The sequence below is a fragment of the Panthera pardus genome, unplaced genomic scaffold (assembly GCF_024362965.1).
Source record: "Panthera pardus isolate Hobbes unplaced genomic scaffold, ASM2436296v1 HiC_scaffold_24, whole genome shotgun sequence".
Taxonomy (NCBI): domain Eukaryota; kingdom Metazoa; phylum Chordata; class Mammalia; order Carnivora; family Felidae; genus Panthera; species Panthera pardus.
The window spans coordinates 46,375,547-46,399,805 of NW_026526810.1; the positions used below are offsets into that span (position 1 = coordinate 46,375,547).

General features: G+C 40.0%; 1 protein-coding gene across 1 annotated transcript in view; it reads right to left on the minus strand.

Moving 5' to 3' along the window:
* Positions 1–24,259, minus strand: part of SLC27A2 (solute carrier family 27 member 2) — a 44,239-nt gene that overhangs the window by 14,447 nt on the left and 5,533 nt on the right. Inside the window, exons 2-4 of the mRNA XM_019442145.2 lie at positions 19,123–19,332; positions 14,266–14,424; positions 11,855–11,979 (exon numbers count right to left, since the gene is read on the minus strand). Of these exons, the coding sequence (XP_019297690.2) occupies positions 11,855–11,979; positions 14,266–14,424; positions 19,123–19,332 (494 nt within the window). The remainder of the gene's footprint in view (positions 1–11,854; positions 11,980–14,265; positions 14,425–19,122; positions 19,333–24,259) is intronic.

Sequence of the window (24,259 nt, forward strand, 5' to 3'; positions counted from 1 at the left end):
GACTGACAATCTGAAGCAACAATGTTCACGTGGTGAGGAAGAAGAAAACCGGGAACACAGTGCAAGGAGAGAGGAATGGTTTTCCACAGAGTCATTACTGTGGGGGCCTCAGGGGGCTGGAGAGAAGACTCTCGATCATGTCCTCATTTCACAGATAGACCCAGAGGCAGGTATACAATGAAACTGTCCCAGTGGGATTGGGAAAGGGAAGAGAGAGAGGAAGCTGGCTCCCAGTTGCCTCAGGTGGCCTGGGAGGAATGTGCTTTGCTATAAACACAAATCACAAAGGAAAAGTTGTTTTGAGTGTAAGGAACTGAAAGGACAGCTTGTGTCCCCAAGAGGTGGAGTTAGGACCAGGCTGGTTTCCATGCAACCGCAATCATTTATGAGGCCCCTAAAAATATGTCCAAACAAGCCCAGAGTAACTTAAATGATGTTTTATATTAATAAGGCAATTTATGTCCTCTAGGAGATCAGAGTCTGGTGGTAGAGAAAGGTAAATAAGTATAATTTTAACTCGAAAATTCTGTCACTCTATGACCTTTAACAGAAAACAGAATGGAATGGGTAAGAGTGCTTGGTAACGAGGCTTCCCCTCTCACATCAAGTATTAATTTCTTTGATCGGACTGCAATTTGCTTACAAGAGCAAATGTTCTGAAGAGCATTTCCTACATTATTTCCTAATTTGTGAAATCATTGTGAAGTTAGTTTGGAGTAAGAGTTCCTCTTTGAAAAAGAACTGTTGGAATAGAGAGGCTGGTCGTTCTCTGATAAGGGGGAGGGCCTTGGATGCAGCAGTTAAAAACCAAACCAAAACAAACCTTGGATTGATTTTCATGTGAGAGGAGGCAGTAGGTCAGGAGGGAAGTATAGATGGATTTCATTTCTGAGTAGCTCCATGGTCAAAAAGGTCTGACCTCCTTCAGAAGTCCTAACCAGAGAGGTGGACAGATCCTGGTCACTGGTAAAAACTGGGCCCTTGTGTGGCCTTTCTGAGGAGGAAATGTGTAGGGACCAGGGGTCTCATGCTAGTAGTAGTTCCTAACCAGGGTGTTCAGGAGAGTTACCTGAGAAGCCTTCTGAACCTGCATGAACCTTAGACATTATGACTGAGTGGGAACCTATTGTCTTCATCAGCTCCCTAGGTCACTAAATCTATAGATCTTTCTCAATTTATGATGACATTACATCCCAATTAAGTCCCATCCATTAAAATATTATAAGTCAAAAATGCACTTAATTCACCTAACCTACCGAACATTATAGCTTAACCTAACATACCTTAAATGTGCTGGGAACACGTACATCAGCCTATAGAGCTGGGCAAAATTGTCTAACACAAAGCCTGTTTTATAATATGGTGTTGACTATCTCACGTAATTGATTGGATACTGTGAGAAACAGAATGGTTGTGTGGGTATCAGTTGTTCACCCTCGTGATCGTGTGGCTGCCTGGGGGCTGAGGCTCACTGTGGCTGCCCAGTGCCACCAGAGAGTATCGTACCATATACTGCTAGACGGAAAAAGATCAAAATTCAAAACTCAACGTATGGCTTCTACGGAGTGCAGATCACTTTCACACCATTGTAAAGCCAAAAAATCATAAGTCAAACCATTATAAGTTGGGGACCATCTGTATTTCCTTCTATAACCACCAAGTACCTCTAAGCAGGGAGACCCTACGTCTAGTTTGTCGGGGCCAGTCCTGCTTATGCTGTTGTCCTGATGTGCTTATCAATGACATGCTTTCACTCTCAAGTGTTCCCATCTGGATGGTGAATCGCAGGGGCACTCTTCCAGAAGGCACTATTCCCAGTAAGAATTATCAGCTTTTCAGAGACCACCCTCACCCCCCCACAGTGCTATCCCTCATTCCCCCTCTGGGAAGAAAACATCATAAAATATTTGAAGAATACTGACTTTGGCTTAAAAATAACCTCCAGACCTGGGGCTTACCTGCTCCCAGGCCTGTGTGAGAAGCTCCAAACTAGCATTCCAATGTGTAAACCCAAGACCTTACTAATCCATATGCAGCCCGTAATCACCCTCCTAGTTCCGTTCTTTTCCTAATGGGTAGTGAACATCTGTCTCCCCCGCTTGGACTGTTAACTCCTCTGAGGCCAAATACATCTCTATATCACCTGCACTGTGTTTTTCCTACAGTGCAATAAAAGAAGGAATAACCTCCACCAGGAAGCCCTCAAGTTCCCTGTCTGACAGTTAATGGTTGGGACATCAGGACACCGGCAGGGCCTGGGGCACAGGGGAGCTGCAGGTGCCTGTGGTGCATGGGAAGCAGGCCAGCTTCACAGGTGCACCTGTCACCTGCAGGTGGCAGTTAGCTGGGTTCAGAGTCACAATACCAACAGCTCAGTTTTCATCATGACCTGAAGGATCGTATTACACCAGCAGGGGATTAAGTCTCTAAGCTGGAAGTGTTTGTGCACACGAAATGAAGGGCCCTGGAGCCTTCTGAGATGTCTGGTTCTCATCTAAGTTTTGCTCATCACTGGTTGAGGGTACCGGGTGTGACTCAAGTCTTCCCTTCCCACAGGAGAAGCAGTGTTTCCTTATCACCAAAGTCACTCCTCAAAGGAGCCGTATTTTAGGTCAAGGGTCACTGGCTCATTTTTTCTTTAACAAGGATCAAACCTTCGATTCCACTTCAGAGGTGAGGGGTCACATGCAAACACACCCTGGGGAGTTAAATCTACACCAGGATTTAATGACCGAAAGGTGAAAGGTCAGGGTGCCCAGAGAGGAATGGAAAGCACCAGGTAAATAGAGTAAACAGAAAACATTTATGGAGGGCTTTACTACTACGTGCCAGGTATTTGACCTTTATTGTCTTACTCATGTTTCTACAGAATCATACCGGAATGTGATAGGTAATAACAGTATTTGCCTCAATTATAATCGAGGAAGCAGAGCCTCAAAATGATTAAAATAATTTGCCGGAGATCACACAGGTAACAACACAGTTGCTCCAAGATTCAAATCCAAATCTACGTGACTTAGAGAGAAGTCTTTCCTTTCCTTAAAAAAAAAAAAAGGGGGGGGGGCACACACGTGGTTTAACGTTCAACATACTGAAAGGCTTTTAAATGGAGAATGTCACCACCCTGCTTACCTGCCTTCATCCTTTGCATCTATTTTACCATCTGGACGCAGACACCTTCCATTTTTGTAGCTGTTTCCTCTTCTCTCCATTTTCTAAGTTAAATGTTTATTCTGCTATCTTTTGATTCATCACTGTTAGACATTACTTATTGATTTTCTATTGTGCTAGAGGAAGATGAAGCTCTCTATCATCCTCTCCAGTTTTTTCAATATCACAATTATTGGTTAAATCAATTTTCAGTGCTCACATTATTTTGCTCATAATACACTACTGATGAACCAAGGAATATGCTGTGATCAAATTCTTGAGTAAATTGTAATTTTTCCTAGAATTAACTGCCTCCTGCCCCATTGCTTCGTGTTCTTAGTTTCGATTCATAGGTCTTTCTTCACCCCCCAACAGCCTCGAAATACAATGTTCTTTATGGTGAAATCCACCAGATGCTAGAATTTCCTTTTTCAGACCCTTATGCTTCCTTTTAGCCTTCTGCCCCAGTCCGGACTGGTTACCTTCCAGGCCTGGGGATTCCCTTTGTCTCTCTTTCCTGGCTCCTGGCTCCTCAGCTTTCCTCACTCTCCTGTTTGCATGGAACACTTTCCCTAGTAACTTCCTAAAGGAGAGTGTAGAGGACGTAATTTATTTTGAGACTTTGAAAGTCTGGAAATATTCTTACTGTACACTTGATTGATATAATTTTATTGGATATAGAATTCTAGAGAGGCAATACTTTTTACTTAGAATTTTGAAGGCACTGACCTTCCAGCTTCCAGTCTTGCAGCTAACAGTGTTGATGTTGCCAAGTCAAATGTTATTCTTTTAGAATCTTTCCTCTCTCTCTTTTTTTTTGGTAGTCTTAAGTTTCATCCTGATGTAGTGTTAAAAGTATTAATTCCACTCATTTTATTGGTACCCCCCTGGCTCTTTCAATCTGTCCTACAGTTTTGGGAAATTTTCTTTCCTTTTTAATTTTTTTTAATCTTAAAATGCTATATCTCTTCAGCATTCTTTTCATGTACAAATAGGCTGACCATTACTGTTTTCATTTCACTTTTTAAAAATATTAAAGTTCTATTCCTTCTTTATTTTTTCATTAAAGGATAGCTAACATATAATGTTTTATTAGTTTCAGGTGTACAACAAAGTGATTTGAGAATTCCATACATTACTCATGGTTCACAATTATTGACTATATTCCCTATGCTATACTTTTTGCCTCCATTGTTTTTTTATAGTTTGAATCTCTTACTCCCCTTCATCTATTTCACTCATACCCTTGTCCCTCTCCCTTCTGACAACCACCAGCTTGGTCTCTGTATTTATGATTCTGTTTTCTGCTTTTTTGTTCATTTAGCTTTTTAGATTCCACATATGAGTGGAATCATATGGTATTTGTCTTCCTCTGACTGACTTATTTCACTTAGCATTATACTCTCTAGGTCCATCCACGTTGCTGCAAATGGCAAGATCTCATTCTTTTTTATAGCTTAGTAATATATATGTATATATATATATTATATATGTATATTATATTAGATATATATATATATATCTCATCTTCTTCATCCCTTTATGAAGTTCTCTTGTATTGCTTCTTTGATAATATCCTCTTTTCCATTTTCCCTATTTTATTTTCCTGATTTTCTATTAATTAGATGTTGAACCTCTTGGATTGATCTTCTATTTTCTTATCATGCCTCCCCTCACATCCATCACTTTATCTTTTCTCCAACTTCCTTTAAGGTTTCTCAAGTTTATCTTCCAAATTTTCTATGAATTAAATAATTTAAATCATATTTTTATTTTCAGGAGGTTTTATTAGTTTTTTTTGTAGCATACTATTCTTGTTTCATGGATAGAATATCTCTTCTAACAACTCTGAGGATATTAATTATAGGTTTTTGGAAGTTTTCTCCTGCTCTTTGAGTTGATGCTGTTTCTTCTATTCTTTTGGTGATATTTCATACTGGAGGCTTTCCTCGGGTGTCTGCTGATCCTTGACGTCTGTTCATGTTCAGAAGTAAGGCAAGTAAAAGATGTTTGAGCAGCTTTGTGTGCAGAGGCAGTGACTATTGCTAAGCGGGCTGCATGGTCCTGTGACAGGGGAGTTCGACCTGAGGATCAGACTTCTCTTTCTCTTGCCTATAGGTATAAATTAGCTACGGAGTTCTAGAAGCTGTGCAGGGAAAGGGAGCTGGCGGTCTCTCTGGTTAATAAGTAGATATTTACTCAGTCTCTATCTTCAGTGCCTCATCCCTGCTGTCTTCCACTGCCCTCATTCCCTCATCCCTGCTGTCCTTGAGGTTCACAGCTCTTCAAGGTCTTCTCAAGAGAATAAACCTCCTGTTTCCTAAAGGGGTGTGAGAGGGGAGCAGAGGTCCAGCTACTTCTTACACAGATTTTCCAAAATCCTCCTATTTTCAAGCCTGAAACCTGATCCCATCTCTAGTTGTATTTGGTGCCTCTGATTTCTCAGGTTTCAGGAAATCACTTGGCTTCCTTCTTGTTGGTACTGACCTATTAGGTTTCACCTTTCTCAGTATTGTGATGTCAGTGACCGTCATCTTTCAGCTCTCTGTTCTATGTAGTTTCCCGTTGCAATGCCTCTTAGTTTCTAAGGAATGCAGTTTATATGTCTTTTCCTTGGTCTCCTTGCTTTTGGAAGATTTTCAAGAGGTGAGAAGGCAGAAGGCATTCACCATCTTAAAAAAACAAACAAACTCCTGAGTCCATGATCTTGACAACTAACTTGCTACACTTCAGCCCGGCTCCCTCAGGAGAAAAGAAAGCAGCCACTGGACAGGAATCAAAGGAGGAGCCTCAATTTCTCTGCTTTACCAAAGAGGGCTTTCTCCCTCCAGCATATCTTCCCAATTGTGAAGCCAAAGGGACTGTCTAAAAACACCCTCTCTCCCCATCACTCTTCCATCGAAGGCCCTTTAGTGGTGCTTTGTCATTCACAAGTAAGTCTCAGCAAAGCAAAGCCCTTGTCACCTGGCCCAGCCAACCAGCCTCGCCTCCCGCTACACTGCTTTCAGCTCCCAATATGCCAGACCCTTCCTTCCACTCTGCGTACACTGCTCTGGGTAACCAGAAGCCCTTCTTTAGAAGTGCATGGTTGGAAAGCATCTCTGGACCCTTCCAAACTCATCTTCTGGGTAAACTTCTCTGATCCTGCTCTCTTTCCCTCATTTGTTTTTCTGCTTTCTTTCCCTTCCCGCACCCCCTGCCCCTGGCCTGGCCCTGACAGGTCAAACTGGTCGCTCTTCCCTCTGTGCTGCTAAATACCCCTCCATTCTGTTTTCTGTCAGAATGGAGGTGATGCAGGGACAGAGATTTTAGGCTGGGAAAGGACCACAGGGGCTACCTAATTTTGGAAGGAAGCCAGATGGTGCTAGGGAGTTAACAGTAGGGAAGTAAGTTGAGTCTATTCAGCGGACTCAGGGTCCTGGTCTGTCTTCTTTCCCCTTCCAAATTTGACAACTTCTATGTGTGGCCCCTGGAACTCTTTTCTGGTTCCTTATTCCCTCTCCCCTCTGCTCCTCCCATCCTGGCCACATGCCTAGCAAGCAATACAAAACCTCATTTACACCCATCCTACAGCTTCTACCATCCTACTGGAGTAATATTGAGCTTTAGCAGTATCTTGTTCCATCACATATTTTTCCCCTAAATTACATTGTTTTTTTTAGACAACTACACAAACAAAATGGGACATGACAGGTGCACACTGCAGAAAATGAACCAGAGTGGACTTTCATTGTAAACAGGTACGCTGGATGCTAAGTGCCAAATACAATGGAAGACAGGTAACATGGTGCAATAATTTTCTACAATCAATAACACCATAAATTCACTAGTCAACAGCTTTGCGAGCCAACTCCCACTCAACCCTACATGAAAGTGATTGACTAGTTTGGATGTCTTCTCTTCTTTCTTCTTTCGTGTCTCTGGGGCAGAATTTTCACTGATTCCTTTGATGATATGTGTGGAGCACCTACTATGAGCTGCACATTCTTTGGTACTGAAGGTAATGATAATAATGGCTACTATTAGTTGATTATTTACGAAGAGCCAGGTACTTTGTACATGCTTTCTGTATACATTATCTCATTTTTGTCTTCACAGCCCCCTATGAAGTAAGTACTATCATTTACCCTGCTGGATGATGGGGAAATGAGAGAGAGTTGAACTATCCTACTCAAACAGTAGAATCGGGTTTCAGACTGCCAATTGCAGAACTACATTGAGAACCAATTGAGAACTACATTATTGTCTCAGGCTAATGGTGGCTGCCAGTATTTCTCCCTGGTCCTCTGCCTTATCCGAGGAGCTACTGAATATGATTAAGACAAGGGACAAGCCTCTACCCCTCCAACGTTGTCTCAGATTCTCCTGATGAGAAATGCTTTGTCTGTGGAGGGGTGTCATTTGTTTTATCTGCTCAGCTAAGGCAGGAATTGCCTCCCTGATATCCACTGCTTGGGGGGGGGGGGTGCTGGTGGTGTTAGCCCTTCCTGTGACAGCCTATTCTAGGCAGCTCTAGGAGTGAGAAACTTTCTGATTATGTTGATCCAGAGCCTTCCACCAAGCATTCTAGTGTTTATCCACGTTGTTTGAGAAGTCCTTTTGACACAGTCTTTCTTTAAGCTCCCTTTAAAGCCCTAGAATTTGGGTTTTCTATTGTGATCTATTTTTTAGAATTTATGGTTAAATACAATTTCCTATCTTACCCATTTCAAAATGTACAGTTCAAAATGTACTATGAATGAATTTGGTACTAAATTCATTCATTATGTTGTGCAACTATCACCACGATCCATCTCCAGAACTCTTTCATCTTGTAAAACTGAAACGCTATACTCATTAAACAATAACTCCCTATTCTCCCCTGCTCCTAGTCCCTGGCAATCCACCATTCTACTTTCTGCCTCTATGATTTTGATTACTCTAAGTACCTTATATATGTTGAATCATACGGTATCTGCCTTTTTGTGATAGGCTGTTTCACTTAATATAATGTCCTCAAGGTACATCCATGTTGTAGCATACTGCAGAATCTCCTTCCTTTTTAAGGCTGAATAATATTCCATTGCATGTACATACCATATTTGGTTTGTCCAGATTTGGCCTGGACCTTTGGGTTGCTTCCACATTTTAGTTATTATGAGTAATACTGTTATGAACATGAACATACAAATAATTCTTTGAGACCTTGCTTTCAATTCTTTTGGGTATAGGACCCAGAAATGGAATTGATGGATCATACAGTAATTTTATTTTGAGTGTTTTGAGGAATTGCCATGCTGTTTTCACAGGGGCTGCACCAGTTACATCCCACCAATAGTGCACAAGGATTCTAATTTCTCCACACCCTCATCAATGCTGGTTGTTCGCTGTTATTTATTTATTTTTTTATAGTAGCCATCATAATGAGAATGAAGTGGAATTTTACCATAGTTTTGATTTGCATTTCCCTAATAATTAGTGATGTGGAGCATTTTTTTTCATATGCTTATTGGCCATTGTATGTCTTTTTTGGAGAGATGTCTATTCAAGTCCTTTGTCTATATTTGAATCAGGTTCTTTATTTGTTATTGAGGTCTAGGAGTTCTCTATATATTCTAAATATTAATATCTCATAAGATATGTTATTTGCAAATATTTTCTCCCATTCTGGTTGCTGCACTTTTACTCTGTTGATAGTGTCTTCTGAGGCAGAATTTTGAAACTTTTATGAAGTCCACTTTGTCTATTTTTTCTTTTGATGCCTATGGCTTTGGTGTCACATTCAAGAAATAAGTGCCAAATCCAATGTCATAAAGTTTTATTTCGTGTCTTCTTCCAACAGTTTTATTGTGTTAAGTCTTAAATTTAGGTCTTTTTTTCCATTTTGAGATAATTTTTGTATACGGTATTAGGTAAGAGTCCAACTTCATTCTTTTGCATGTGGATATTCAGTTTTCCCAGTGCTATTTATTGAAAAGGCTGGCTGTCCTTTCCCCAGTATATGGTCTTGGCACCCTTGTCAAAAATCATTTGACAACACATATGAGGGCTTATTTCCGGGCTCTTGATTCTATTCCATCAGTTTATATGTCTGTCTTTATGTTGGTACCATATTGTTTTGATTATTATAGGCTTGTAGAAACTTTTGAAATTAGGAAGTGTAAATTCCCGAGTTTTATTCTCTTTGAGGTTGTTTTGGCCATTTGGGGTCCCGATGACTTTTAGGATAAGTTTGTTCTGTTTTTGCAAAAAGTGTCATTGAGATTTTGATAGGAATTGCATTGAATCTATAGGTCACTTTGGGTAGCTGCAACATTATAACAATACTAAATCTTCTAATCTGTGAATATGGGGTGTGTTTTCATTTATTTATGTTTTCTTTAATTTCTTTCATCCATGTTTTCTAGTTTTCATTATATGTGTCTTTCACTTCCTTGGTTAAGTTAATCCCTAAGTATCTTATGTCATTGTTTTTTTAATGTTATTGTTTTTTGTAATTGTCTTTTCAGATTTTTCATTGTTAGTGTATAGAAATACAACTGATTATTGTGTATTGACTTTGTACCCTGCTACTTTGCCGAATTCATTTATTAGTAAAAACAGTTTTTTGTCTTAAGGATTTTCTATATATAAGCTCCTATCATTTTTAAAAAGTCTTTAACTGAAAGTTTTTTTGAGGTAACTTTGATCATTCCTTACAATTCTTGTAAGTATTTTTAAAACAAACCAGAAATCAGGGGTAGGGAGAAGCATGAGCAAACAGAAACTCCATATCCACTTCTAGATTTGATATATTCCATGAATTATACAACAAATCAACATATATTTTGAGGATATAAAACCCAAATCACATTTTTTTTTCAGCATCTGAGACAACATTATAAGGAGGGACAAAGGTGGAAGTGTTTATACGTGTGAATGTGTGTAAGCCTGAAAGAGCTACACAAACATGTTTATTTTCTTCAAGTCGACACACCCTCCCCCAGGAGACTTCTAACTGACAAAGGGGTGCCTTTGAGGCCGAGAAGAAAAGCCAAACAGAAGGGCTCCATACAGATTTCTGAGTTTTAATAGAGAGGCATGCAATCTTGAAGGCCAGATGGGATACTAATGTGAAAAAAATTCAATAATGACATCAACAGAAATTGCTGTGGGAAAGGTCCTAATCCAGCTCATAGCTAATTATGATGCTCATGAAGCTGTTGAATCTGCTGCCCAAATCAGAATAATATGTGCTAAGCCTAAACATTTCAGGGGGAACATATTACCTCTCTTAAGTTAATCATACATCTTTCAGGGGCCAGAATTTAGAGGTTCATTCAACAGAGTTTGTTGATGCCCAGAATGTGCCGGATGCACATCTCAGTGCTGGAGATCTGGCAGTGAACAAAGCCCCTGGTGCATGGAATGTTCATTTAACTGGGGGAGATAGACAATTGTCATATAAACCTGTACTATGTCAGGAGGGACAGTACCCACCCATGAGAGGGATGGTAAGGGATGAGGTGATATATTTGTTAATTAGTAGGAGGGGCCTCTATGATGAGCTGATCTGTGGGCAAAGACTGAATGAAGTGAGGAGAGGAAGAACTGGGGCAGAAGCATCCTAGATTCCTTTCCAAGTCACACAGTAGCTGTTATACAAGTTGAACATAACAGGTGCTTCTAAATAGTAATTTATCAACTTAGTGATCCTCTGAGTTTGCTGTCTTATGATGATTGAAAGGACTAAAAGAAGCAGAATCTGCCGAGTTTACTGCATTGTCTGGTCTAATGGTTCTCAACTGGAGTTGATTTTGCCTGCCAGGGGACATCTGGCAATGTCTGAGGACATTTTGATTATCACAGCCTGGGGGGAGGGAGAAGGTACTATGGCCATGTCCTGTGTAAATGCCAAAGATGCTACTAAACATCCATAGTGCACTGAATAACTTCATACAGCAAATAATGAATGGGCCCCAAATGTCAGCAGTGTCACTACTGAGAAACCTTGATTTGGCCCCCGGAAAGGCTGCCAGACCTCTGATGAGAGTTGAGGGACCAGGAAGGAGATGTTCTTTCGAACAGCCCCATCAAGACATCTGGACGTCTGCAAACAGAGTAGATCCAAGGCCTCTGGAGTAACTTTGGGCGTCTGCTCCCAGCTTGTTGACAGACTTAGTCAAATGGTTTCAAAGCCACAAGGGGATTTTTTAATCAACATTAAGTAAAAATTTCCTGTGTGTCTTGTGGTATAAGACAAGTAAGGATGCAAGATGTCCCTGCCATCAAAGACTTCATAGCTTAGGGAGAAAAAAAGGTATGAAGAAAAACACTTACAATGTGACAAGGGCCACAAAGGGGTAGAAATCAAATGATGTAAGGGAAGGGAGTGATGACTTTTGTCGGAGTGACCAAACAGGTTTAACATAGGAGGTATCATTTGAACTGGGCTTTGACAGTGAGAAGGCTTTAAACAAATAGGGAAGTGGAGGATATGTTAGATAGAGGGCGAGATGTGAAAACAGGTAAAAAGGTAGGGAATAATAATATTAATAGCAACTGCCACCTAGTAAATCCTCTCTATATGATAGGTGTGGTGCCAAGCACTTTATCATGACACACAATTGTAGTCTACACTGAAAACTGATAGATGTGTGAGAAGCAGCTGAAACCTAGCATGACCAAAGTTACTTGAATTTCTATCTTATTCATTTCAAAATGAATGAAGCATCAGAAGCGTTACCTGGGGTGAGTTGCATAAATACCGAAGAAGTTCACCAATATACTGAATGACAGTGACATTATATTTTCTGCAGTCATCCCAAAACTGGCTGGCTGAAAATTTGTTCCGCAAAACAAGAGTAGCACCTACAGAGAAGTGTATATAAAGTGTTAATAAAGAGATGCTACAAAAAACTCCCTGGTTATATTTGTCATTTTTGAAAGGTAGAACTTTAAATGTGAATTATATTCACAAACAAGTTTTGAGTATCAATTACATTCAATACAAAAATGAATAAGACATGGTTGAGGATGAAACCAGGCTTTAACCAGGATAAAAACAGAGGATTTCAATCTAGTGAGGGAAAAGACACATACAAACATCTTTCTAATAAAAGTCAGTGTGCAATAAATAAGAGTTTCAAATGAATCTCTAAGGGAATGTGAACATGAGTGTGTGTGTGTGTGTGTGTGTGTGTGTGTGTGTGTGTGTGTGTGTATTAATTCTGCTTGGGGGCAAGGGCTGAGAAAGGCATATTTTGGAAGAGGTAGATCTGAATTGTGTCTTGAGCAATGAATATGAATAAAGGTAAGAGAATTCCAGGCAGAGGAAACAGTATGAAACAAAAAGGACAGTCCAGAAGGCGTTGGAAGATAGCCAAGACTCAGTTGGCCTGTAACTGGAGTGGTGAACAGGGGGTGGCTCATGGGAGATGAGCCTAGAGAAGCAGCCAGGGGTGCCATCATGGAGAACTTGGAAGTGCCAGGTGGAGGAGTCAGACTTAACTTCGCAGGCAATGGAGAGCCAAGGTCTTGAACAAGCAGGAAATCTATTCTTTGATGGGTGAGGTAGACATAATAATGGTTCCCAAAGATGTCCATGTTCTAGAATGTTCTGTGAACATTCTACCTTACATGGCAAAAAGAACTGTGTAGATGTGATTAAGTTAAGGATTCTAAGATAGGAAGATCATTCTGGATAACGTGGGTGGGCCCAAGGTAATCATAAATGGCCTTCTAACAGGAAGGCAGGCAGGTCAAGGGCAGAAGGGGATGGATGCAGAAACAAAAGGCTGGAGGAATGTGTTGTGAAGACAGCAAAAGTGGCCACAAGCCAAAGAATGCAGGCAGCTTCTAGAAGCTGGAAAAAGCAAGTAAATGGACTCTTTCCTAGAACTTCCAGAAGGGATACAGTTCTGCAGACACCTGGATTATAGGACTTCTGACTTTCAAAACAGAGAAAAAAATTATGTTGTTTTCAAGCCACTAAGTTTGTGGTAATTTGTTATAATAGCAATAGGGAAATATGGGTAAAAAAATATATATCAATGTGAAACTATATCACATTACAATAGGTAAAAATAATATATATCACACCCAACCAAATTATAGTCATAAGATGTAGTAAAGTGAAATAAAAACATCTCAGAAATACTTTTTCATGCTCTTAGTTTAGCTTTACTCCTAAATATACAAGAGTGTGATGTTTTAGAAGAGGAAAAGATTTTTTAAATATGATTTTTTCTTCCTTAGAATGTATATTTGGTGCTTAAGCAAATGTGTGAGCAGTGAATTAGTCCCTTTGGGAGCCTCAGAGTTCCCCAGTTCTTGAAGAGCCCAGCTATATGATCAGGCCCAGTCAGTTGTTCCTGGCTGATGTGGAGGCTGGTGCTGAGGCTGGGGTAAGTATTTTACAGCTGATCAATAAGTTGATGAGGGAAAAAGATAGAGGCTTGGGCCATCATGCATGCATTTATATATGTATGTGGATATATGTTATTATATGTACATATATGAGTATTTAAAAGGAAATGCCACACAGGGGAAAAATTAAATTGTTTTTTTACTTAGAGAGTTAGAGATGGCTTTCTGGAAGAGGTGGACATTGGACTGAGTCTTAATGTATACAAGTGGCATAAAGCCTACTGAAAGGAAAAAAATGGCAACTCTAATTTGAATGGCAACATTTCAGAAAGAAAGAGAAGAGATGGAAAGCAAGGTATTCTGACCAGAGCTGAGGAGTTGAGCGAGGGGGGAAGAACGAAGTAGGATGGGGACGGCTAAGGGAGAAGTTTACATCAGATGCAGATGGAGATCCACATGCAGATTTCGGAAGACATAAATGACAGAGGGGAATTATTTACGGAACTTAAGAATCAAGTGTCTTAACTTGGATAAAAATGTTTTAAAGAAGTTTCCTCCTTGATATCCTGAACATCTGTAGCATTATTTATCAGACAAGCAGGCATGAGGAAATAGAAATGATTCTAGATACTTGCTGGTGATACGTGAGCCAAATAGCTTTGCTGTTAACATTGAATTAAACGCTGTCCCTGGCAGACAGGCAAGTAGGCAAATTTTGTATTACTTTCCCTGTTGAGCACATATGAATGTGTACTGGACTCCAGTGCCTTGTTGAGAGAAAAGTCTTACCAGTCATGATACATCCATGGAGGCCGACCATAAGCGCAGCACTGTGGTACAAGGGCAGGGTGGTATAGATGACATCATCTTTCCTAACTCTGCTTGCAGTGGCAAGGCTAGCTCCATACCACAGGCGATAGTGATTGATCTTGGCAGCTTTCGGGAGACCTTTGCAAAGATACAAGAGAAGGCATGAGTGAGTCAGGATGGAATCATTCACAGACCAGTGGTCTGGAAGAGAGATCTGGCTTAGGAAAATCCATCATCCAGTGGTTAGAGAATGCAGAGGAGAGGGCCATGACTGGTTACATCAAGAGCCAGCAAATTTCTTCTGTAAAAGACCAGATAGTCAATGTTTTAGGCTTTGCAGGGTCATACAACCTCTGTTAAAACTACTCAACTCTACTATTATAGCCAATAGCAGCCAACCACAGAAAGGAATGAATGCGGTTGTGTTCTGATAAAGCTCTATTTACAAAATCAGGTTGGGAGGGGCTGTATTTGGCACAAGACCATAGCTTGTTGACACCTGAGTTAGATGTAATTAGAAGAAAAAGGCATGAATGTCTATCAAATTTTTGTTTTGTGCCTACCACCTTGTAAGGTATTTTCAAATTTCGTTTAGTTCTCATAATTAACAAGGTAAGTAAAATTATATTCTTTAATCCACAGATCAGAAGGCTGAGATTCAGAGACATTAAATAGCTTATTCCATTCCCATCACTTTCCTTCATAATCACTTTTATGCATTCCTTAAGTATTGTTCTAGAATTTCTTTATATAAATATAAGCAAATATGAAGAGTTGCTTATTTGTTCTTGCCCTTTCTCCACCCAGGGGCACCTGGGTGGGTCAGTCAGCTAAATGTCCAACTCTTGATTTTGGCTCAGGTCTTGATCTCACAGTTTGTAAGTTTGAGCCCCGCCTCTGGCTCTGCGCTGACAGCACAGAGCTTGCTTGGAATTCTCTCTTTCCTGGGGTCCCTGGGTGGCTCAGTCTGTTGAGCGTCCGACTTCAGCTCAGGTCACGATTTCGCGGTCCGTGAGTTCAAGCCCCGCATCGGGCTCTGGGCTGATGGCTCAGAGCCTGGAGCCTGCTTCCGATTCTGTGTCTCCCTCTCTCTCTGTGCCTCCCCCATTCATGCTCTGTCTCTGTCTGTCTCAAAAATAAATAAATGTTAAAAAAAAGAAATTAAAAAAAAATTATTAAAAAAAAAAAAGGAATTCTCTCTTTCCTTCCCCCTCTGCCTCTCCCTACTTTCTCTGTCTCTCTCAAAGTAAATAACCTTAAAAAATTCACACCTTTCTGCACTTTCTCCCCCTTCTACTTAGCAATGTATGGTAGAAAACTGTCCGCATTTATACAAAGAAATTTCCCTTATTTATTTATTCATTCATTTATTCTTCCCCTCTCTCCCTCCCTCCCTCTCTCTCAGTTGCATCAAGTCCTTTGTATGTTGCATTATAATTTATTTAACTATTTGGCTATTTCAAATGATGCTGTAGTGAATAGCCTAGTCCACATGGTAGTTTGCAGTATGAACGATGCTGTATTTGTAGGATAAACTTGCTGAAGTGAGATTGCAGGGTCAAAAGATAAACATCTTTTGTCATTTTGATAGGTATTGCCACATTGAGAGTTATGGGGGCTGTCCCCATTCACTCTCCCACCAGCAATATCTGGGTGTACCTGTTCCTCATAGCCCTGCCTAGGTATGCTCTCAAACGTTGGAATATTTGCCAGTCTGAAAGGTGAAAAATGGTATCTCAGTGTAGTTTCGGTATATTTGCAATTTCTTACATGTAATTTATGTCACTTTTTTGGTAAGACTGTATTAAAAGGATATATTTATATTGTACCGAGGGAAGGGTGCCTGGGTGGTTCAGTCAGTTAAGTGTCCGACTTCCACTCGCAGTTCGTGAGCTCAAGCCCCGTGACGGGCTCTGTGCTGACAGCTCAGAGCCTGGAGCCTACTTCGGATTCTGTGTCTCCCTCTCTCTCTGCCCCTCCCCTGCTCACAGTCTGCCTGTCTCTCTCAAAAGTGAATAAACGTTAAAATAATTATGTTGTTTCCCAGGGAAAGTCAGTTTAGTGGGGAGAGGGCACAAAGCCATTACTAAGGAGCTGGGGCTAGAAGTTAAGACCTGAGTGGGTAAATGGACGTTGTAAACAGGAAGATAGTTCTCTGCAGACTCAGACCCTCCCATACTTGATGGTGCCTTGATCGGTATTGCCTAAGAAACAGCCATTCATTATAAGGCAAAGCAGTATGTCCAGCACACTACCATAATTGTAAACACAATTCAAAATTCATTTTCTTTGACAGAGGGCCAGTGGCATTGTGTCAGTATCAATGCCCCATTCTACACTAATACGAAGACATAGAAGAAGGCATCAATAAATCAACTGTATCCATGGAAAAGAATTGTCTGGATAGTAAAAGCTCTATAGTATATTTTTAAAAATGAAATACATAGCCTTTGCTGCTTTGAAGTACTTTCAAAAATTTCCTAATTTAAGATTTTGTGTTAGTGAAGAAATACGAATGTTTGGTAGGTATTATATAATTTTGTGCTAAGGACTGTGAGGAACTTGGTTCTCCAACTGATTAAATGAGTTCTTTTATGTAATCTTTACCAGAGTAACTTAGTAAATATTTTACTCAGAGATAAGGAGAGAAGTAAATACACACCAAACCATTTATCTTCCAATTAAATATAAATTCTGAATTGCGGGATTAAATTAAGGAGTGTCCATTCTCTTTTCCTATAAAAAATTTTTTAAAAACATTTATTTATTATTGAGAGACAGAGAGAGACAAAGCACAAGCATGGGAGGGGCAGAGAGAGGGGGAGACACAGAATCTGAAGCAGGCTGCAGCCTCTGAGCTGTCAGCACAGAGCCCGAGACAGGGCTTGAATTTACCAACCATGAGATCATGACCTGAGCTGAAGTCGGAGGCTTAACCGACTGAGCCACCCAGGTGCCCCTCCATTCTCTTTTTCTCCCTAAAATGGGTTTTATATTTGACTGCTAAAACCTGCAGACCAACCTGCAGGTCTAATGTCTGGCATTAAGACAAGAACTCCTTGTCAGTAACCAAGGACTCCGTTTTTCTCAATCATTTCCCAAAGGTTACAATTAAATTTTACCATTCTATTAAGAAATGAGGGTAGAAGTCTCATATATTGAGGTACTATCTGTACATAGGGGAAGCATTTGGTTAACTATGTCATTCCACCATTCTGTTGGCATGCTAGGATATAACTGCCGGCAGATGGAAAAAGGATGGACATGCTTTGGGCATTGGTTTTAATATGCCATTCCCAATCTCCCTTCTTCATTTACTTAAAGAAAACACTAAGTGAAAGTGATTGTTGGGGGAGGGGAAGGAAAAAAAAAAAAAAAAAAAGAGGTTAGAGTGGGAGAGAGCCAAAGCATTAGAGACTGTTAAAAACTGAGAACAAACTGAGGGTTGATGGGGGGTGGGAGGGAGGGCAGGGTGGGTGATGGGTATTGAGGAGGGCACCTTTTGGGATGAGCACTGGGTGTTGTATGGAAACCAATTTGACAGTAAATTTCATATATTAAAAAAAAAAAATAAATAAAGACACTTGGGTCCAAATCCCCCCCCAAAAAAAAAAAAAAAAAAAAAAAGAAAGTGATTGTATGAAGGGAAGTTGACATTCAGGTCTGAAAACTGGGAGAGCAGATGGGTGCCGAGGGCTTGTTAAGGTGAAGGAGGGAGTGTTTATAGGCTGGTGTTGAGATAAAAGGCTCAAAGGAAACCTTAGCTTTACCTGTAATCAGTTAGAGTGTTTTACAAGGAAACTCATGTGTGCGTTACCTTAAGTTAAAATTTTAATCAAAAGAAGATTCACATATTCAGTTTTCCAATATTAGTAATAATGGTCAGCATACTGGTACTGGCTTCCTGTCCTCCTTCTAACTATATCCCTCAGGCCTCATATTATTACATTTTCATGATGTTTTCCCTGGCCTAGATTAGGCAGACACCACATATCTGTTAAATGGAAGAACTGGGCAGTATTGTGGCAGAGAGGTCAGATTTATGAGCTGTGGAGTCAGCCTACCAAGGTGAATCTTGACACTTCTATCTGTCTTGAGAAGTTCTTACCCTCTCAGTTTCTGGATTGGTAAAATGGGAATAAGATTGGTATCTGTCTTAAGGATGGTAGAAGAATTGTATGAACATAGACCATAAAGCTCATAGGAGAGTGGATAGTGCATTCTATCTTTAATACTGCATGTTCTATATAGCAATGTTCCAATAACACTGTTAATTGGCAGTGTTTTCTCTTAGTGGCTCATAAAGTTATGGTGCAGCTTACAGTTGAAGATATCCTCGACTGGATGAAATACACTATTTTAGGTCCTGGGCTGCACCAAGTCAGTGTTGCATGGGAAGATAGCGGTAAAAACATTTATGTAAAATACAACCCCATTATTGTCCTAATGTCTTCTTTAGTCCCATCAATAATTGGTTATACATTATGTGTGGACTTGGAATATAATATAATAAAAATCCAATAATCATTTAAAACTTCCAAAAACCTATTCAGTGCCAAATTTCATCCATCCTCACAATTATTTTTGTATTTCTTGCTTAACCAATTTATCTGTTCTACACACCAACTAGGGGGAAATATGTGTAGCCTGGGCAAACCCAAATAGGATTATATGCTATGAAATAAGATCAGTTCCCACAGGTGAAAGAGCTAAATCCTCTAAGTATTAGTTATTGGGTAAGTTTTGCCAAAGGAAAAGACCATTTGAAAACCTAACCCAACCTTTAACTCCTTCAGGATAGGTCCATTTCTTTGAGAATCCTCTCTTTATTTTTACCTGTGGTTCCAGAAGTATAAATGTATAAGGCAGGACTGGAAAAAGTGACTTCAGACCTCCACGACTCTGGAATAGGTTCTGTTGACACTTCATCCACTTTGTCCAGTAAAGATTCAACCCCATCCGTGTTAGAAGTTCTGCTCACATAATAGATGGACACATTATCTTTTTTCAGGCTTGGTAGCACCTCTTCCACAGCTTCTTGTAGTTCTTAATAAGGAAAAAAAAATCCAAACACATAAAATTAGTCCACTTTAAAAAGTTCTATAATAAGCCTCACAGTAATTGTTTTTGGCATAATTTTTGCTGAACTGTGTAGACATGACAAGTGGAGCTTATAGTCACGTGATATTAAACATGGAATTTGCTACATGTGAAAAATATCACAAGATTTCAAAGTTTGAGGGAAGGCTATGTTTTAATGGTTTCATAAGCGGCAGAGAGTTGGTTGAAATCTGTACAAACAAATGGACACGTGGATAAAAACCAAGATATATAAGCATATAACTTATAAGCATGTCTGGTATACATCTCAAAATACTCCAGAAATGAATTTGGTTATTCCTAATATATGTGTCCCCTAGTGATGAAAAAGAAAAAAAGAAAATTTTAAGGTAGGAGACGAGGAATGAAAACAAGGCAGCCATGCTAACTAAGATGATAGAAGTGAACTTTATATAATATATATGTGTGTATATATATATACATATATATATACACACACACACATATATATATTAATGTTTATTTTTGAGAGAGAGAGAGACAGAGCACAGTGGGGGAGGGGCAGAGAAAGAGGGAGACACAGAATCTGAAGCAGGCTCCAGGCTCTGAGCTGTCTGCACAGAGCTGACGCAGGGCTTGAACCCATGAACTGCGAGATCATGACCTGAGTCGAAGTCAGATGCTTAACTGACTGAGCCACCCAGGTGCCCCAACATATATATATATATATATATATATATATATATATATATATATATATATTTTTTTTTTAACGTATCAGTAACAAATAGTTCCCCAAGGAAGGTTCAGCTTATCTGAGAAATAACCTCCAAATTTCATAAGCACATTTTCTAGTATGAGAAAAAAACAGGACTGATTAGCATGTTTTTCAAACCATAGGGCACAGTACAATAGTGGGTTTTTAAAATCATTTGAAGTGACCAGCATTAAAAAAAATTAAAATAGAAGGAAATATAAATTTTCAGAGTGTATCACACAAAGTAAGAGGGAAGTATCAGTTTTTTTAAAAATTTGTTTCAGTTATGTGGGTGCCTGGGTACTGGGCCACAGACAAATATATTTTTTACTATAGGTCAATGCGAAAAAAACCTTCATGTTTGCTACTTGATTTATGTGCCCTTAAATCACAAGATGAGATGACCTTTAAGCTTACTTATCTTGAACTTGTGATAGCTGAGGTGAATATACTTAATAGGAAGGTGACTCAATACTGGAAGGAATTACTTTGGGGAGGCTATACCTAATGCATCCTATATACTTTGTTTTTCAGATGTTTATATATGATGTCTCCATCAAAACAAAAAATATCATCTGGACAGATGCATTAAAAAAAATTTCAAAACATTTTAACCAGAGGACTCATGCACCTGGTAAAAATCAATCAAAGAGTACAAAAGAGTCTATAATAAACATCAACAGTCCCTTACCCCATCCCTCTTAACAACTAAACCTGCTGCCTAGAGGCACAATCACTTTTCATTTTTTTTAAACCTGTGTCTTGTAACAGTCACTTGTCTGACACCAAACAATGTGCTTTTCCTGCTACCTTGGGACCTATCAATTTTGATCCCCACCCTTGTTTTACCCTTGTCCACTCCCAACAGTTACTATCTCCACTTTATGTTGTCTAGGTTAATAGTATGTACATCTATTCTGAGGCTATAATTCCATCTTCCCAGCTTTGTTTATGGGTTGGTTCTAGAAGCTGAACACCAATAATCAGGATCAACAAGATTATAACTATATGAATATTATTCACTGCAGAAGTAACACACTTATAGTATAGTATGATTATATCATACTTCCTGAGTTTTCTCCTGGAATTTCTATTGGCTATCATTCTTTTATTATTATTTATTATTATTTATTTTATTTTTAGAAAGAGAGAGAGAGAAAGTGTGCACACGTGAGCGCTCAAGTTGGACAGTGGCAGAGAGAGAAAGAGAGAATCTCAAGCAGGTTGCACACTAGCACAGAGCCCGATGCATGCTCAATCTTAGGACCATGAGATCATGACTTGAGCCGAAATCAAGAGTCAGATGCTCAACTGACTAAGCCACCCAGGCACCCCTGGCCACCATTCTTCAATAAACTATTTGCCTCAAATATTTTTTTAACCTCCATCAGATCAGCTTCTCCTCCTTTTGGCCCCTTGAACTTTCGTTCTCCCTTTCTACTCTTTTAACAGGTTCCTTCAGCACTTCAAAATATTAACCAAAAATATGACTGTTATAAAAACACCCCATTCCTTGCCACTGCCTTGGTCCAGATCCTCATTATTTCCTACTTTGATCATCCCATTAGCCTCCTGATCAATCTCCTTATCTCTAATCTTTCCTTGCTTCCAACTGATCAGCTACACTATGGCTTCTTGTTACTGCCCTGTTCAGAATCTTTCAATGGCTGCTCATCCTTTGTGGTGAGTCCACTCTCCTTATGCAACATGTGAGGTCCCGAGCTCATTCACAGTCTAACCTCTGGGGACTTTTCTGATGTCATCTCTTAGTACCATCTCTTGTCCCCTTTCCTTTAACTACACTGATCTATGTGAATGGAATGTACCCATATCCTCACATCTCATGGCCTTTGTCCAAATGGTTTTACCTGCTTTGAGTGCCCTCCTACATCTGGGTCACCTGGAAAACTCCAGCTCACCCTTCAAGACTCACCCTTGGTGACACTTCTCTCTGTTGCCTTCCCTCCCTCTACAAAGTGAGGTGCTCCCACAGGGGCCTGCATATACTTCTGGCAGAGTAGTTAGTACATAGTACAACTTGATCGTTCTTTTTCTCCTCTATTAGTGAAAACTTTGAGATTAAGGATCATAACTTAATCCTCTTCACATAGTCAACAGTAGTGAGTGCTCAACAAGTGCTTGTAATTCAAAGAATGTGCACAGAGGATTGTGTTTGTGTGGAAGAGACAGAGGAATAAACTAAAGTTGTTGATTTAAAAAATTTTTTTTAACATTTACTTATTATTGAGACACAGAGAGAGACAGAGAATGAGCAGGGGAGGGGCCAAGAGATGGGGAGACACAGAGTCAGAAGCAGGCTTCAAGCTCCAAGCTGTCAGCACAGAGCCCAACATGGGGCTCGAACTCACAAACTATGAGATCATGACCTGAGCTGAAGTCAGACACTTAACCAACGGAGCCACCCAGGCGTCCCTAAAGCTGTTGATTTTAAAGGATGCAGATCTTACAATACTATGAGTTGATAAACCTCTAATAAAATATAATGCACAACGAAATAATTATTCTTGCGTACAAGGGCCCAGACCAATAAATTAAAAATGACAACAACAATTGCTACTTCAAGAATGAAGAAATCTCCTCCCTCTTTCCCTTCCCTCCCTCCCAACCTCCTCTGAGGCTATATACTTAAATACCGTGTTATAAGTTACCTGGATTAGTCTTTATTTTCTCCCTCCCTCTTTCCCAACATTTATTCAATATCTATCTAAAGGGTGCTCCCTATGTACCAGGCATGGTTCTAAGCACTGGATATAACAGTGAACAAAACTGATACTGTCCCTGTTTCTATAGAGCCTAAGGGGGGAGGAAATCATCCATTAAAATAGGGTGTCCTAGGTGTCACAATAGGGGTTATGATGTTTGGGGAGGAACACAAAGAGAGCCCAGAGGCAGGATCATCTAAATGGAGACCTGAAAGATAAACAGGAATTGGCAACAAGTTGAAGATCAACTGAGATTGGCTGTGCCTGTTTCTAGCAGAGGGAACAGCTTATGTAAAGGCTAGGGGGCACACAACATGGTACCAAAGTAACTAAGAGGCTAAAGCTGACTGGAGTGTAGAACAGGAGGGAAGAAGGTTGGAAGAAGAGGCTGGGATGGGGGCAGGGCCCAAGTCCCTGGTGTAAGTCAGGCAAATGGACTGTGTGGAAGACCATGATAAATTTTTCAGCATGAAATTTACATTCCATTTTTTAAAAAAGGAAAAAGAAAATGTAATGAAGCAGGTGTCATGCTTGATTACAGTTCAAGCAATTTGGTGTCATATATCTTCTACTACATTCATCTTCCTACCCTACCAAACATTTAGTTTGTGATACCTTTCGGAGAAGGCATCTCAGCTGTAGGGAAGGCCGCTGACCTTGCCCAACACAATTTCCCTACATGTCCTCTGGGCTGCTGGTGTACAATTAGCATTTGGGCATTGACCTGAGGGTCCAGTGACTCACCAACCATATTAGACACACCTAACATGTCCAATTGTAGCAGCCTTTCTTCCCCTAGAGATGCTGCTATAAAACTGAAATTTGAAAGGAAATTCTGGAAGTGAATATCAGTTATTAACTATCTCTTTGTTATTTAGTGTCTTTCCTTAAGCTTTTTATGACTACATTTGGACATACATGTTTTCCCCTTCACAGATTTTTTATGTAGGGTGTGTGTGTGTTAATTCTTACCATAAAGTCTGCTTACTTAAAAGTGGCAATCTGCTTCCGATTCTATGTCTCCCTCTCTCTCTGCCCCTCCTCCGTTCATGCTCTGTCTCTCTCTGTCTCAAAAATAAATAAACGTTAAAAAAAAAAAATTAAAAGTGGCAATCAACCAGGATACAAAAGCTCAAATAATTCTACTTGGCACAGGTTGAGTTGCTGGGAACTCTGGGTTTTGAGATTTACATGCAGGAATGTTCTTGGGAATGACATCTGTGAGGCTGTAAGAGGAGCGGACTGGATAGAGGGAAAGTTGAACAGTGATGCAGTCACATAGGGGACTCGCTCAACTGATCCTCTGATCCTATGGGGACTCTGGGCCTGGGATGGCCCTTCAGGATTGTTCCAAACTAAGGAAAGTGGGCTATACTTTCACCCCTGCCCATGAACCAGTCACTGGATGCAGGAGGCAGGGGTGGTGGGGGGG